The 14,377-nt window shown below is 39.4% G+C and overlaps 2 protein-coding genes across 4 annotated transcripts in view; one reads left to right on the forward strand and one right to left on the reverse strand.

Annotated features, from left to right (window-relative positions):
* The window catches only part of PPP2R5A (protein phosphatase 2 regulatory subunit B'alpha), a 91,917-nt gene extending 82,545 nt beyond the window's left edge, over positions 1-9,372 (forward strand). The window contains exons 9-13 of the mRNA XM_060130997.1: positions 4,640-4,690; positions 4,979-5,098; positions 5,187-5,314; positions 6,250-6,351; positions 8,161-9,372. Coding sequence (XP_059986980.1) covers positions 4,640-4,690; positions 4,979-5,098; positions 5,187-5,314; positions 6,250-6,351; positions 8,161-8,293 — 534 coding nt within the window. The 3' untranslated portion in view covers positions 8,294-9,372. The remainder of the gene's footprint in view (positions 1-4,639; positions 4,691-4,978; positions 5,099-5,186; positions 5,315-6,249; positions 6,352-8,160) is intronic.
* A 413-nt stretch (positions 9,373-9,785) lies between these two features.
* The window catches only part of PACC1 (proton activated chloride channel 1), a 48,473-nt gene continuing 43,881 nt past the window's right edge, over positions 9,786-14,377 (reverse strand). For 2 of the 3 annotated variants that reach the window (XM_060131009.1, XM_060131017.1), the window contains exons 7-8: positions 13,841-13,948; positions 9,786-12,181 (exon numbers count right to left, since the gene is read on the reverse strand). In XM_060131009.1, coding sequence (XP_059986992.1) covers positions 12,020-12,181; positions 13,841-13,948 — 270 coding nt within the window. In that variant the 3' untranslated portion in view covers positions 9,786-12,019. Of the gene's footprint in view, positions 12,182-13,836; positions 13,949-14,377 lie in introns of those variants that run through there. The other variant, XM_060131026.1, reaches the window with a different exon arrangement.

Below are 14,377 nucleotides of genomic sequence, written 5' to 3' on the forward strand. Positions count from 1 at the left end.
TCCTTGCCTTTGGTGATTAAGATATAATCTAGGAATTAAAGATTGTTTACTTTATGAATCAACATAGCAATTCAGTCTTTGAATTCTGCTGCTTACTAATTGTCTATAATACAAAGATTCAGGAGAGAATAAAAATGTTATCATGAAAATTGAAGATTTAAGAAAAACTTAAGTTCAGGGAAAAACAGAAAAGGATAAAAACATAGAAAACAACATTTTAACCTTGGTGAAGTAAGTATTTTGAGAGAGTGTTTTCTAGGTATCCTAAATATTTAAACTAACAGTTCTTGAAGAATAGCAAGGGGTTTGAAGGATTTAAATTGTATGATTTTCTTTATATTAGAGTTTTCTGAGGCTAGGGGCACTTGAAAAAAATTATGTACTTAGTGTTCTCCCTTTGACTTGAGCTTTGTCTGTGTAAAGGAACGAAAGATATTTTTCCACTCCCTGATGTTTAGAGTTTTAGACTTTTTAGGCTTGCAGTTCTTTCTGGAAACAGCTAAAAACAGTTTTTAAAGACAAATAGGAGAATTAGAAGCCCAGTATTTACATGAAATCACATAAACCTCTAAAGTGAAGTAAAACTTAATGCAAATCCATGATAACTCTCATTAGAATTGAGACAAAGAAAACCCATAACATGGTTCATGCTTGGTGAATAATAAACAGATATAAATATAATTAAGTTAATATGGAGTGGATCGGGGAGACAGCTGATTTCTTTTTATAGAGTAAAAGGTTAGGGAGAGAGATGAGGGCCGGACATTTGGCTTAGATGAGTTGGGTTAATAGAAATAGGAGCAGCATGAGGAGGTAAAATGTCCAAGTTGACAAAGGAAAATATTTTTCAATTCATAAAGATCTGTAGATACAGACATCTTGTAATTTCTACTATAGGCCATTCTAGCACCAAAATTAAGGCCATAGTACTTGGGTTTGAGCCCTAATACTCATTTTCTAGGAGCCTGGCGTTCATATCAAAGCTTCCTACAAATTTTAAATAAGTCAGAGCTTTAGGTAGTTTATTACATTCTTTATGTCCCTAGATCTTCTATTGAAATTATTTTATTTTCCAAAATGGAAATGACTTTATTGTTACTTCCACTTATGAAAGTAGTGTGTTAATTTGGTTCACACAAGACAAAATCATAAAGCATAATGTGGAGGAAGTTCCTTAAAATCGGATCCCCTCAAGATAACCATATAAATTGGTGAATATATTTCTATAAATTTTTTTCTGTACATATATTTATGTATAGGTTAAACAGTGGGACAGTGCTGACTAGGTTTTTTCACTTGTCAATATAATGTGGATACCTTTCCGTATTAATCTGCTTCATTTTTTCACTGGTCACATCAAATTCCATTATATGGATTATCATAACATATTTAATCAATCCCCAATTCATGGACACTTGAGTTATTGGAGTTTTCATTGTTAGAAGCATGTTGCTGGGTGTGGGGATGTTTTAGGGTATTGGAATTATTCTGTGTCCTGTCTGTAATGTTGGTTACAAAAAAAAAAAATCTATGTGTGTATAAAAAACCCTGAGAACTGTACACCAAAAAAAGAAAATATTTTACTGTATGTACAATTTTTAAAAATTACTAAGGGGGGAAAGTGGTGGGGGTGGTGGTGGTGGGATGACTTGGGAGATTGGGATTGACATGTATACACTAATATGTATAAAATGGATAAGATAATAATAAGAACCTGCTCTATAAAAATAAAATAAAATAAAATTCAAAAAAATATAAAACCAAATTACTGAAATTAAAACCGTATTGCTGGGTCAAAGAGTACAGTGTGGGAAGGTGCCTATTTTCCCTTATCAGCCAGTGCTGAATATTGTTTTACATTTTTGCTAGTCTAATAGGTATGAAATATTTTAATTGGCTTTTTAAATTACAGCCATCCTTTTATATGGGTATTAGTCATTTATATTTCTGTGTCCTTTGCCTACTTTTAAGCCTTTGCCTATTATATTTTGCAAAATTTTTTACCCATTTGGAGTTTTCCTTTTAACTTTGAATATACTGTTTTTAATATTTGCCTTTTTAAAGAACTAAAAATTTTTTATGTAGTGGAATCTATTCATCATTATGGCTTCTGGCCTTGATGTCATGCTAAGTAAAATCCTTCTACCCTTTGAGATTATAAAAATACTCTCTAGTATCATATTCTAGTTATTTTGTGGATTTAGTTTTTACGTGTAAAAACTTTATTCCTTCTATAATAGTTTCCTAGGGCTGCCATGACGAATTACCACAACCTTGGTGGCTTAAAATAACAGAAATTTATTCTCTCACAGTTCTGAAGGCCAGAAGTCCAAAATCAAGGTGTCGGCAGGGCTGCACTCCCTCCAGATGCTCTAGGGGAGATTCCGTTCCTTGCCTCTTCCAGTTTCTGGTGTCTCCAGGTGTTCTTGGCTTGTGGCTGCATCGCTCCAATATCACATTGCTGCCTCTTCTTCGGTCTCTCCTCTGTGTTATCTCTTACAAGGATACTTGTCATTGGATTTAGGGCCCACCCAGATAACCCAGGATGCTTTCATCTTGGGATCCTTAATTATATCTGTACAGACCCATTTTCCAAACAAGTCACATTCATAGATTTCAGAGATTAGGACATGAACATATCTGGGGGCCACCATTCAACCCACTCCACCATTTGAAATTGAAATTTTTGTGTGACACGGGTAAGGAATTGTTTTAGTTTTCTATTGCTGCATAACAAATTATCACAAAATTTCGTGGCTTAAAACAACAAACATTTATTATTGCACAGTTTCTGTGAATCAGGAATCCAGGCATGACTTAGCTGTGTCCTCTGCCTCAGGGTTTCTCACAAGGCTGCAGTCAAGGTGTTGGCCAGGTATAGGGTTGCATATAAAGTCTCAGATGAGGAAGGATCTGCTTCTGAGTTCACGTGACTGTTGTTAGCATTTGGTTCTCAGATGCTCTTGGCCAGCAGCCACCCTCAATTCCTTGGTACTTGGGCCTTTCCAACATAGCAGCTTGCTTTATCAAAGCTTGCAAGACAAGAAGGCCCCTAGAGAGTCTGCTCATAAGATGGAAGTCACAATCTTTTGTAAATTTCTCATGGAAGAGACATTCTGTCCCTTTTGCCACATTCTGCTGGTTAGAGGCAAGTCAGTAGGCCAGTCCACACTTCAAGGAAGGGCTCAACTACACAAGAGTGTGAATTCAGGAAGTAAGGATCATAGGAGATCATTTCAGGAGTCTGCCTACCAAAGGAGCTACATTTTTTTCCTAACTGGTGAGCCACCAGTTCAAGTACCACCAATTAATTGACTAATTCAGCTGTTTCCCAGGAACTGAAATGCCGCCTTTGTCATATATTAAAACCTCATATATACTTGAGTCTGTCTAGATATTCCTCTGTGTCATGTATCTTCTCTGTCAGTTTCCATGCTACCTTATTGTTCTAATTATTTTTCTCTGATTATTGTAACTGATACTTTGTTTTAAAAGGTATTGATTTTTACGTACTTATCTTTTATCTGACCACATATTGAATTTTCCTACTCATTCTAGTAATTTTTCATCTTTTAATATTTAAGCGGTATATAATTATCATACACTTAGACAAATAAGTATAATTCTGATATCCCTTTTCAACATTATTCATCAGATTCTTATCTTACTGGATTGGCTCCAGAACAGTGTTCTTCCCCAGTTTTAATTTGGATGAGTGTTCGTTACTAGACAAGACCAATAACTAAATTTACTTAAAAGGCTGTCAGAGATTTATTTCCACAAAAGCACCAGGCCCAAATGGTTTTACTGCCAATTTCCAAGAGACCATTATATAAGTTGATTGCTGATGGTTTCTGATAAATTCTTAGTTCTAGCTTACTAAATTGTTATCAGAATATATAATCAATCAAAAAATCAAATAACTGTTCAAAATCTTTTGAGATGATCATACAGTTTTTTTTCCCCCCTTTTAACCTATAACTATAATGAGTTGAACCATCCTGGAATTTCTGGAATAAGTTATTGGGTAGGTAGCAGCATTCTGTTAATATACTGTTATATTTGGTTTAATACAGATTTTTGCAACTATGTTTACTTAAATTCACAATCGCTTGTTTTGTTGTATTTGGGTTATCAAGACTGTGCCAGCCATGAAATAAATTGGGAAGCTTTCTGGCTTTTTTGGGTGCTTCATAATGGTTTAAATAACAGGAATTATCTGTTCCTTAATTTCTCCTTAAAATAACCTCCCTTCCTCACCCCACCAAGTCATTATCTCATACTTTATTTTCTTAGTAGAAAGTAGCACTTACTACTATTAAAATTATTTTATTTATAAGTTTAATTGCTAACTTATGTTGGTCTTCCTGCTTCATGAAAATCAGGGACCTCCTTCTGTCTTATTCATCAGTGTGTCCCTGGCACCTAGAACAGTATCTGGTACAAAGGCACTCAATAAGTATCTGTTGAATTGGTAGAAGTCTAAAGCTGAGCAGAGTAAGGGGATATACATAGTTATTGAATACTGTTGTTCTCCTTCAGAATGAATATTGATATTATCACAATTATTTAAAATTTCCTGAGATTAACCAGCTTCTTTGCTTAATTCATGCTAAATAAACTTTTCCCTTTTTTGCAGGTGATCAGAGGATTGTTGAAATTTTGGCCAAAAACATGCAGTCAGAAAGAGGTGCATTTCATTCAACAAAAACAGTGCATTTTATTAGAACTTCTCAATCTCAGGGCTCTAAACCATGCTTCTTTGGGCTGGGTGTATCATCACTGCTACCAAGCGGGAGATGTTCTGTGGGGATTAGAGAGACTTGGTAGAAGTCTCTTACATCATAGTAAATTGCGTATACTGTCAAGAGTTTTTTCATCCACTGTTTAATTTGTAGGTTAACCTTCTCATTTGTGTTTTCTATATTAACATCATGTAATTTGTCATGTTTCTTAAAAGAAAATTTTTTTAACCTAGGTGATGTTTTTAGGAGAAATTGAAGAAATCTTAGATGTCATTGAACCAACACAATTCAAAAAAATTGAAGAGCCCCTTTTTAAGCAGATATCCAAGTGTGTATCCAGTTCTCATTTTCAGGTATGATGTTTTCAGTGAAGCCGTTTTTATTTTATACTATTACTTCTTTTCTCTTTTAGTTTTGACATTTCTAAATGTCTTTTTTTAGGTTGCAGAAAGGGCGCTGTACTTCTGGAACAATGAATATATTCTTAGTTTGATTGAGGAGAATATTGATAAAATTCTGCCAATTATGTTTGGCAGTTTGTACAAAATCTCCAAAGAACACTGGAATCCGTAAGTGTCTTTTATGTTGATTGTGTTATTTTTGTGTTTTTGTTTTTTTGACCCCTTTGTCATTTGATCTCATAACTCATACTTATGAAACCTGTACAGATTTGGAATTGATCCCAAGGTTAACGTCACATAGTTTTATTCTATTCTGCACTGTGTTTTATGAAGTTGTATGTGTGTCTGTATGTTCTGGGTTTTTTTGTTGTTTGGTTTTTTTTTTTTTTTTTTTTTTTTTTTGAGCAGAGAAAGGTTTATTGCGGGGCCAAGCAAGGAGAATGGGTGGCTCTTGCTCAGAAACCCTGAACTCCTGTATGTTCTTAATTTCAACTTAGAATTGCAAATCTAGGGACTGTCTGGTGTGACATTCTGTACTAGTGTGTGGTTAAACCCTGTTGGGGAGACCAACCCAACATCTGCAGAGGATGCACAGGCGACTGTGTGCTGCCAGTATCCAGTCTCACCTCCATAGCTGGCCTAGCCCAGGGGGAAGCTTCAGTGCTCAAGGTCACATCAGTGATGTTTAGATTGCATACATTCTAAATTCTGTAACACCCTTATCCTGTGTTTTACTTTTCTTCTTACAAGTTACGGTAATTGGATCTTTTTCAAATTTCTTTTAATGCTGTTACTCAGGGTTTGTGATAGAAGACTCTAGAGCAGACAGGAAGCTGACCATAACATTTTTAGGGTTTAATCTAAGCATGATACAGTGGGAAGGACTGTATCATGGAAGGAGTTTTGGAATCAGATCGACCATCTCTACTACCACTGGCTGTGTGACCTTGAGCAAATTACTAAACTTCTTGAACTTCAGTTTGTCAGCTCTAAAATGGATTGACTGAGTCAGCTAGCATCCAACCCATTTCAGAGATGATAGTGTTACATTTCCCATCTGTTAGTAGCATCAGTAACCCAGCACTGGCTTGTTTTCATTTTAGGACCATTGTAGCACTGGTGTACAATGTGCTGAAAACCCTCATGGAGATGAACGGCAAGCTTTTCGATGATCTTACTAGTTCATACAAAGCTGAAAGACAAAGGTATTTGACATTTTTATTTATAGACTTATCTGTACATTTTAGATTAGTTGAATGTGATTCAGTCCAATAAGGTATTCTAAGTTAAAATTATGTTTAAGAAGCCAATTGCTGCAGTAGGATGAATTGAGAGATTGGGATTGACATATATACACTAACACGCATAAAATAGATAATTAATAAGAACCTGCTGTATAAAATAAAATTCAAAAAAGAAAAAAGCCATTTACATTTAGCATTTCAATTTGAATGTCTCTAATAAGTACTTTAAAGTCATTTCCAGGTAAACTCCTAATGGTTAGATTATGATTTTAATGTGGATCATAAATTCTGTTTATCTCATTCTGAGCCTTAGACTTTATCAGTATGATAACATCTGCACTGTGAAATACAATTTAAATTTATGCTGGATTTTAAATACTATTTTACATAATTATTTTCACATTTAGGAGAATTGCTTTTGTCCACATGGGCGTCCATAGTGAGCTTATTCTTCATCTGTTCCCTGCACAATAACTTGATAGTTTTTAAGCTTCACATTTTAACAAAGTGGTATTTTAAAGTCAGTATAGTTCCCTTTGGGGAAGGGGAGACTCATATAAGGATATTTCTGTGGCTGAGTACTATTACTGATACTTTGTTCCTTGCAATATATATTTTAGTGAATAAATGGTCACACACATTAGCATTTAGGGACTTGGCTTAGTGATTACCTCTTTTTGAAAATTTCATAAATTACTACAAAATAATCTAAAAATCACTTCCTTCTCATATATTTATTTCAGTTTCAATAACTGCTGTACCTGAGCCTATTTATTTCTAATAAGTGTATTAACTATTCTGTTTGGAAAAGCTGATCTATTTTGACTGTAAGTTCCTAGTCCTGGTTTTCTGGTGGCAAGTAGAGAAAGGATCTCTCTTCTTCAAGGCCATCCTAGTCCATCAGTAACTAACTCAATGCATTATTTCTTTTAAATAGCACCTTTCAGGCAGGAATAGAAATTAGGTACATAGTTTGAGTCCCAGGAAGCAATGTGAAGAAGGAAAAATGACTAGGATCATATGAAACTTATATTTGAAAAATGCATATTTCACATAACTAAGAGCGATCATTATATCTTACTGGCTGCGTAAATCAGCACTTTTGTCCCCTTAAAACATATGTAACTGCAGAACGGTAAGCCCATGGTTTTTTCACATGTTCATATAGCCCTTCAGAATAGTTTGGTCCAAGTTATTCAGAAATGTTCTCTTTAGAACTGAAATTAAGTAGTTGAAGCAGCATATTTTGAGTTTTGCTTTTTTAGAGAGGTTATTCAAACTTTAAAGTCTCCTTCTGACATGCAGGAGACAAGACATAGTAAGACACAGACTGGTTGGCAGCTAGCGACGTGGAGCCAAAAGGATATGGCTTCCACCTGGAAACGGCTCCAGGCTGACTCGTGGCCAGCCCTTCAGTGTGTCGGCAAGACCCCACTGCAAGGGGTTTACTGCAGGGGGTGACTAAGTACTTTGCCAACCATAAAGCACAGATGCCACAGTCGTGGTGGTGGTGGTGATAAAATGCAGGGAGGGAAGGCGAACGATAGCCTTCAGTCGGTACAGGAGCCACACGGATGTGGTATTATTACTCTCAGGAGATGAAGATGAGTAACGCGGTGCTCTAGGTAATATACAGTCTCAAATGCTTTAGTAGAGGGATTTAAGTGAAATGTGAGTGGTGAACAGTCTGTTCTCCAGCCAACTGCCCAACAGCATGTTTCTTCAAGCTCTGAAATAAAAGTTTCTAACTGCAAAAGTCTTGATTTACAGGGAGAAAAAGAAGGAATTGGAACGTGAAGAATTATGGAAAAAATTGGAGGAGCTAAAGCTGAAGAAAGCTCTAGAAAAGCAGAACAGTGCTTACAACATGCACAGTATTCTCAGCAATACAACTGATGAATGAAAAAAGCCTTCCACCTCCGTTGGATAGGTGGTTTTGTACACTTTTCTGAAATATGTAAAAATTATGAAACCTCATCAGTATAATTAAAAGGCCAATTTTTTTTCTGGCAACTGTAAATGAAAAAAAATATATGGACTCAACATAGCTCTGTGCTATATCATGGCCATAGTATATTGTAACCTTTGTCTAATCATTGATTTGTGTCCCTCTTCTGAAGTTTCACAGAAATGAATGAGCTTTATCATCTGTGATATGAGTGAAATCATTACGGGAGTGGTAAGAATCATGACTTGAATTCTGTCTGGGTTGTGTTGCACATAGATACAGTAGAGTCTGCTCTGTGTATTTTTCCCTTTGATAACGTGCTTTCACATTGCTGCAGACCTTAGTTACATCCCAGGACAAAGACTTTCCTAAAGTAAAACTAAGGTGTAATTCTTATCCTTCCCTTCATCTCTCCCAGAAATATGACGGAGGGAATTACTTGCCCCTAAGCCTTCCTTCACAGAGATATTACTGTACTCTGGAATTTGAGCAAAACCTTAAATTTCCAGGCTTTCTAAAGCACAAATTATAAATAAAAGCTGGGAACGTAAACCAAATTCTTCAGATCGATCCTTATGGACATCCCCCTTCATCTGCAGCTCCCCAGAGCGCTGAGCACAGATTAGTGGGGGCAGTGCCGTGAACACAGCCTGCCTCTCAGTTCATTCCTCCTCTTCCTCCCAAAGGCTGAAGGCAGGGCCTTTCCAGTCCTCACAACCTGCCCTTCTCCAGTACCTCCTGATGCAGGGATGGAGGCTTTGAGTCCCACGGTGTGGTGATGCAGAGCGCTCATTGTCACTGCCTGGCTTTGTGTAAAGGAAATGCAGTAGGCTTCCTCTGTAGGGTTCTGAAAAAGCTGACTATAGAGAAGTCAGTATATGTTTCTACTTGGTCAAGTATTTTCTCACGTTTTGTTATCAGAGTACCATTCCAATCTCTTAACTTGCAGTTGTGTGGAAAACTGTTTTGTAATGGAAGATCTTTATTGGGGGATTGAGCAGCATTTAATAAATCTATGTTTGTATTTTGCCTTACGTCGACTTTGCTTTTTTTCAGCACTAAGGTTAGGTGCTCAGAAGAAGCCTGCCCCCCTTCATTCATACATATATACATACGTACGTACGTACATACATACGTGTATATAGAGAAAATTTTAAGGCAAATTGCAGGTTGTACACCAGTTAAAGACTAGGAAGACTGCGTGCCAGTCGAGTGTTCTAGCCATTTACCAAAGTATATCTGTTGTGTAGAATTTTCACAGAAAATTCTAAGTTCTAGGATATCCTTCCATCTTCCTTCATGTCCCTTTATGTTTGGAGGATGGGTTTAACTTACCTTAAATGTGTGTACATATGTACATAGTTTTAATGGAAATAGACCCATGGGATTTCCCTGGTGGTCCAGTGGTTAGGACTCCATGCTTTCACTGCCAAGGGCCCGGGTTCGATCCCTGGTCAGGGAACTAAGATCCACATGCTGCGGCCAAAATAAAATAATAAAATGAAATAGACCTAGGAGGATAAATCTCAAAATCTATAATAAGTAATAACAGCAGTGTTTTTTATGGGGGCAGGGAGATCGTTACAAAGTTTTCAACTACTGGTGTCTGCTTCTACTCTTTCACATCCACGAAAAACAACTCTAGCACACTATTCCTAGGTCACCGTGAAAGCACCTCGTTCTGCTCGCCGTGAGACCAGGAGAAACTCCTCTTCCTTTCGGGACGTGGCTCCTATCTTACGATGCTCTCAAATGGCCGCCACCTCAGCCGTCCAGGCCCAGTGCTCTTGCCAGATGCTGTACACTCACCTAAGGCCGGCCGGGATCACTGACAACGGGGGGCAGCACACGGAGAAGGAAAGGGTGACCCTGCTACAGAACACAGCAAAAGGCAAGCCCCAGCCTCCCCAGAAGAGACGGTTGGGTCTAAATGTCTATTTTGTGGACGGTCTAGGCATACATTCAGAGTAGATTCTGGCAGGCTGCAGCTAACAGCTGTTGTGGAAGAGAGAGCTAGAAATGCCCACTTCCTAATTAATTAGCTGCTTACTTGAAAGCACGTTCAAGAGGTCTCTCAACTTTCTACAGTACAGGAAGTACAGTTTTAATATGTTCATTGGAGCAAATTTTGTTAGCTATTTAATATTAAAGTGGTGTGTCATCTTTAGAGAGAATTTAAAAATACACATACCTGTTTTTCAGTGCTGTTAACGTAAGCTTTAATGCCTGGCTTTGCATTTGCCTTACAATAAGATTTTATAGAGACAGGACCTAGGCTAAAGTTTGTACCTGCTTCTGTGCCATAGAAAAATAGCAGGGAATATTTCCTTACACAAGTTCACTTTTAATAATTCAACCCAAAACCACAGTTTCTTGCTGCTAACTAGATATGAGATTAAAATTGCCCCACTCATACACTTGAGTTGTTCTCTTTGAATTATCTAAAACCGGGTTACAAAATTGAAGAAATGCTGCCAAGTCCTCTTTGGAGGCAAAGGGCATGTAAATAATTTAAAACTCTGGAAATAATCTTCATAACCTTAAATCAGCCAATGGCTACCGTGTGAAAAATACCCAGAGGTTACTCATCTCTGTCACAGGCTGGGCTGAAAGCTCTGAGGGTCATCCTGAGGGCCCCTTTCTCAGATGGGTGGGGGGTTTGTAGGACAGGAAGAGCTAACACAGCTTATTCATGGGGCTTTATTGTCACTTCCTGACCACCTGCCATCTATCGCCTGCCCACCTTGCCCTTCCCTGGACGTGGTCATGATGTACCTCGGGCGTCCAGACCCGTCCATCGTGGGAGTCCAGGCTCACGCTCCCTTTTATTTGGAGGTCACGGAATGAAAGCGTACTGGTGCCTATTGATTCAGCAGCTTTGCATACTGGCACACTGATTCCTCTTGTATTAACCTAACTTTCATTCACCTATTAATGAAATCATCAAAATACACTGAGTAGGCACCTACTATGTACACATGTCCTAGTGTTTTTGTATGTTAATCAGTCCGAACTCACACCTGCATCAACCAACATTCTAGCCAGACAGGTAGGTGGCTAGTCAGTCCACAAGAGATCTAATTACTAGTTTTTCTAGTAGCTTTAAAAAAAAGTCTCATTTAATATTAAACAAGAGAGGGTGTCAGGGGCTGGCAGACGGCACCAGAGACGTGAGGGGTTTTGCATTCCTCACACACGGTACACCGGTTCCACGGCATGACCTCCCCACCCAAAGAAGTCACTGGTGGGGGAGAAGAAAATCACACTCTCCTGTCCATTTAAAAAAATCTCAAGAAAAAAACCTAAGGTCAGAGCCTTAATCATCCTGTTAGACCTTAACTATACACCAAACCGAGAAGGAAGGCAGCTTCCAAAAACCTTCAGGAAACTGGATTATATCTAATTCCATCCTCCACACACCCTATTCATGTCATATGTCAAAAAATGTTCATTAATAATTTAAATACTTAAATAACAGTTAAGGTCATCCACTGGATCTGTTCCATTGGGCTCTAGACAGTCTCTCTGAGGACCAGTTAGAAGCTGCAGTGTGACAGGCAGGCCCCCAGCAAGGCTCGTTTCTTCAAGTGAGGACAGGATTGCTGGCAGCTAGGTTTACCAAAGCAGAAGTGATGAGAACTTCCATGAACTCGGGCAGTCCTTCAAACAACGCAAGCGACTTCAGCTTATGTGGTTCATTACCTGACCTCTTTTTTTAAGGTACCTCTTCCTAATTTTGATCATCCACTTCACACTCAGTTTGGCAAATTCTGCAGCTTTAAATAATGCCAAGAAGGCCCCACAGAGAAGAGCGATTGTGTTCCAAGGATTGGCGGTGATTATCTGCAAAACAGAAACAAACACAAGTTTCTCTGTTGGCTTCCGTTTTTGATTTTCAGTGTTATTGTCAAAGAGCCCCTCCAATTATTGAGGCAACAAGAAAAACAACTGGTTTCTAAAACTGCCATAACTCCATACTTTGTCCATAGCTCAGTTTGAGGAGAAAAATACTAATCCCTCCCTATAATAAATTGATCCTGAAAGAAAAAAAATTTTTTTCAAAAAGCTCTGCACAAATAAGGTTCAGTCCTGAGCTTTAAATTTCTGGCTTAACCCACAATTGTGACTGACCCTGCTTTGAAACAAATCTCCTCCCAACTGTACACCCCATCTGTACAGTCACTTCCTGTTCGCTTCCCATCTCACAGTGACTCTCACCTCCCCTCCCATCCAGTCCAGCGACTGCCTGTCCTCCACTCACCTCATGGACTCCTGCCTGCAGATGGGCCCCTCCAATTTGCCCTGCCCGGGACGCTTTCCTCCCACCTTGAGTTACTAATCCTTCCAGGCCCCTCACAGCTTCCTCTGACCACTAAGCCAAAACCCTCTCGACTTGAGCAGAGAGATTTATCCCACAAACCCCTCTGGCAGGTCCTTACTGTCTGGAATTACGTCCTTTACAGCCCAGATTGTTTTCTCACTGACTGTGCAACTCCTTCAGGCCGAGGTCATGGCTTGTCTGAGTTCCCCGCTTGATAAACACACAGCACTTCTTTAAGACCCAGTTCAGCAGGGTGACCTCAGGCTCACTTATGAAAGTTACACCACCACCACCAACCACCACCACCATTTAGGACAGTTGTGAAGCTGAGGGACGACACAAGTCAGTCGGCCTCGGGCTCGGGGCTTTACTTGGCCCATAATAGGACTTCATACTGAACACAGTAGGTTAAAAAACGTTGGATCACACATTTTACGTGTGGAACTGAAGGCGCTCATTCTTCCACGTGGAGTCTTGATTCAGGGAGTCTGCACATGCCTACGTGTACACGGCCCAGCCAGGCCACGACTAACAGCGGTGGTGGGATCATGGGGCACATCCACATCACAGAGACCCTGCCTGTTTGAGCCTCAGGTTTGAAATGTCTTCCCCCAACCCACGAGCACATCAGGACATACTGTGATGATCTACACAACAAACAGTATCAGATCTGGGACTGGCTCTGGTAAATGGCGTCTCATGAATGTTCTTTTGGCAAAGCCGTCCCATCACCCCTCCCCTTCTGAGGTGGTGAGTCTGGGACCTGGCATCAACTGATGCTCTCTTAAGTTCTGATTAGTACCTTTCTGCTCTGATTTACGACTCTCATCCTACAGAGAACCAATAAAGAAGAACGGCTTCCAACAGCAGTAATCTAGATTATTAGCTTAATGCTTTCTACTTAGTTCATTCACTATCACTACCCAGTGGCTACGCTGGACTAAGCACCACGCTGGACACCAGATAAACGGTGAACAAAGACGAAGCCCTCACACTCACAGCAACGACAGTCCAGGGTTAAAGATGAGATCAATTAAACACAAATGATATAGAAAATGAACGTCATAAATACAAAAGACACAGAAATCTGCGCTATGACAGAAGATGAGGACGGCCTGCAAGGATGCACCAACATGCCTTGGGGTGGGAAGTCCCCTCTCAAGAGCGGAGATAATACTCACATCTTGGACTTTCTGGATGAAAGGATCTTTCCATTCAAAGACCACAAAAAACAACTGAGCACTTTTTTCGGCCGCTGGCCTCTGGTCAATGTAGTTAACCACGCTGGTCTAGGTAGAGAGGAGAGAAAACAGTGTTACACCGCTTCTGCATCCCTTCCTGGCCAGGGCCACAGGGAAGGAGAGGGCAGTTAGCGGAGCTGAGACCTCGGCTCTCCTCGCACCATCTTTTGGAGGGAGAGAGCCAAAAACCTCCTCTACACGATATCCCGAGACTGGTCCCAGAGCCAAGGCTTTACGTTGGTTTCCATCATTCTTTGAGGAAACGGACAGGATCTGGGGTGCACAATAGGTGTTTTGGATTGTCACTGAAATCTGTCGCTAGGCATCTGTACCTGATTAAACCATTCTCAAAGTACTGTGTAAGACTCACAACTAAAAGCCATAAAAATTCCAAATGTCAAAATACTTGACCTGAAGAGCTGAGTATTTCAACCCTTCCAGTCTGCAGGGACCAAGTACAGCCTCGCAGTTCCGCCC

The sequence above is a fragment of the Lagenorhynchus albirostris genome, chromosome 2, assembly GCF_949774975.1.
Source record: "Lagenorhynchus albirostris chromosome 2, mLagAlb1.1, whole genome shotgun sequence".
Classification (NCBI taxonomy): Eukaryota; Metazoa; Chordata; class Mammalia; order Artiodactyla; family Delphinidae; genus Lagenorhynchus; species Lagenorhynchus albirostris.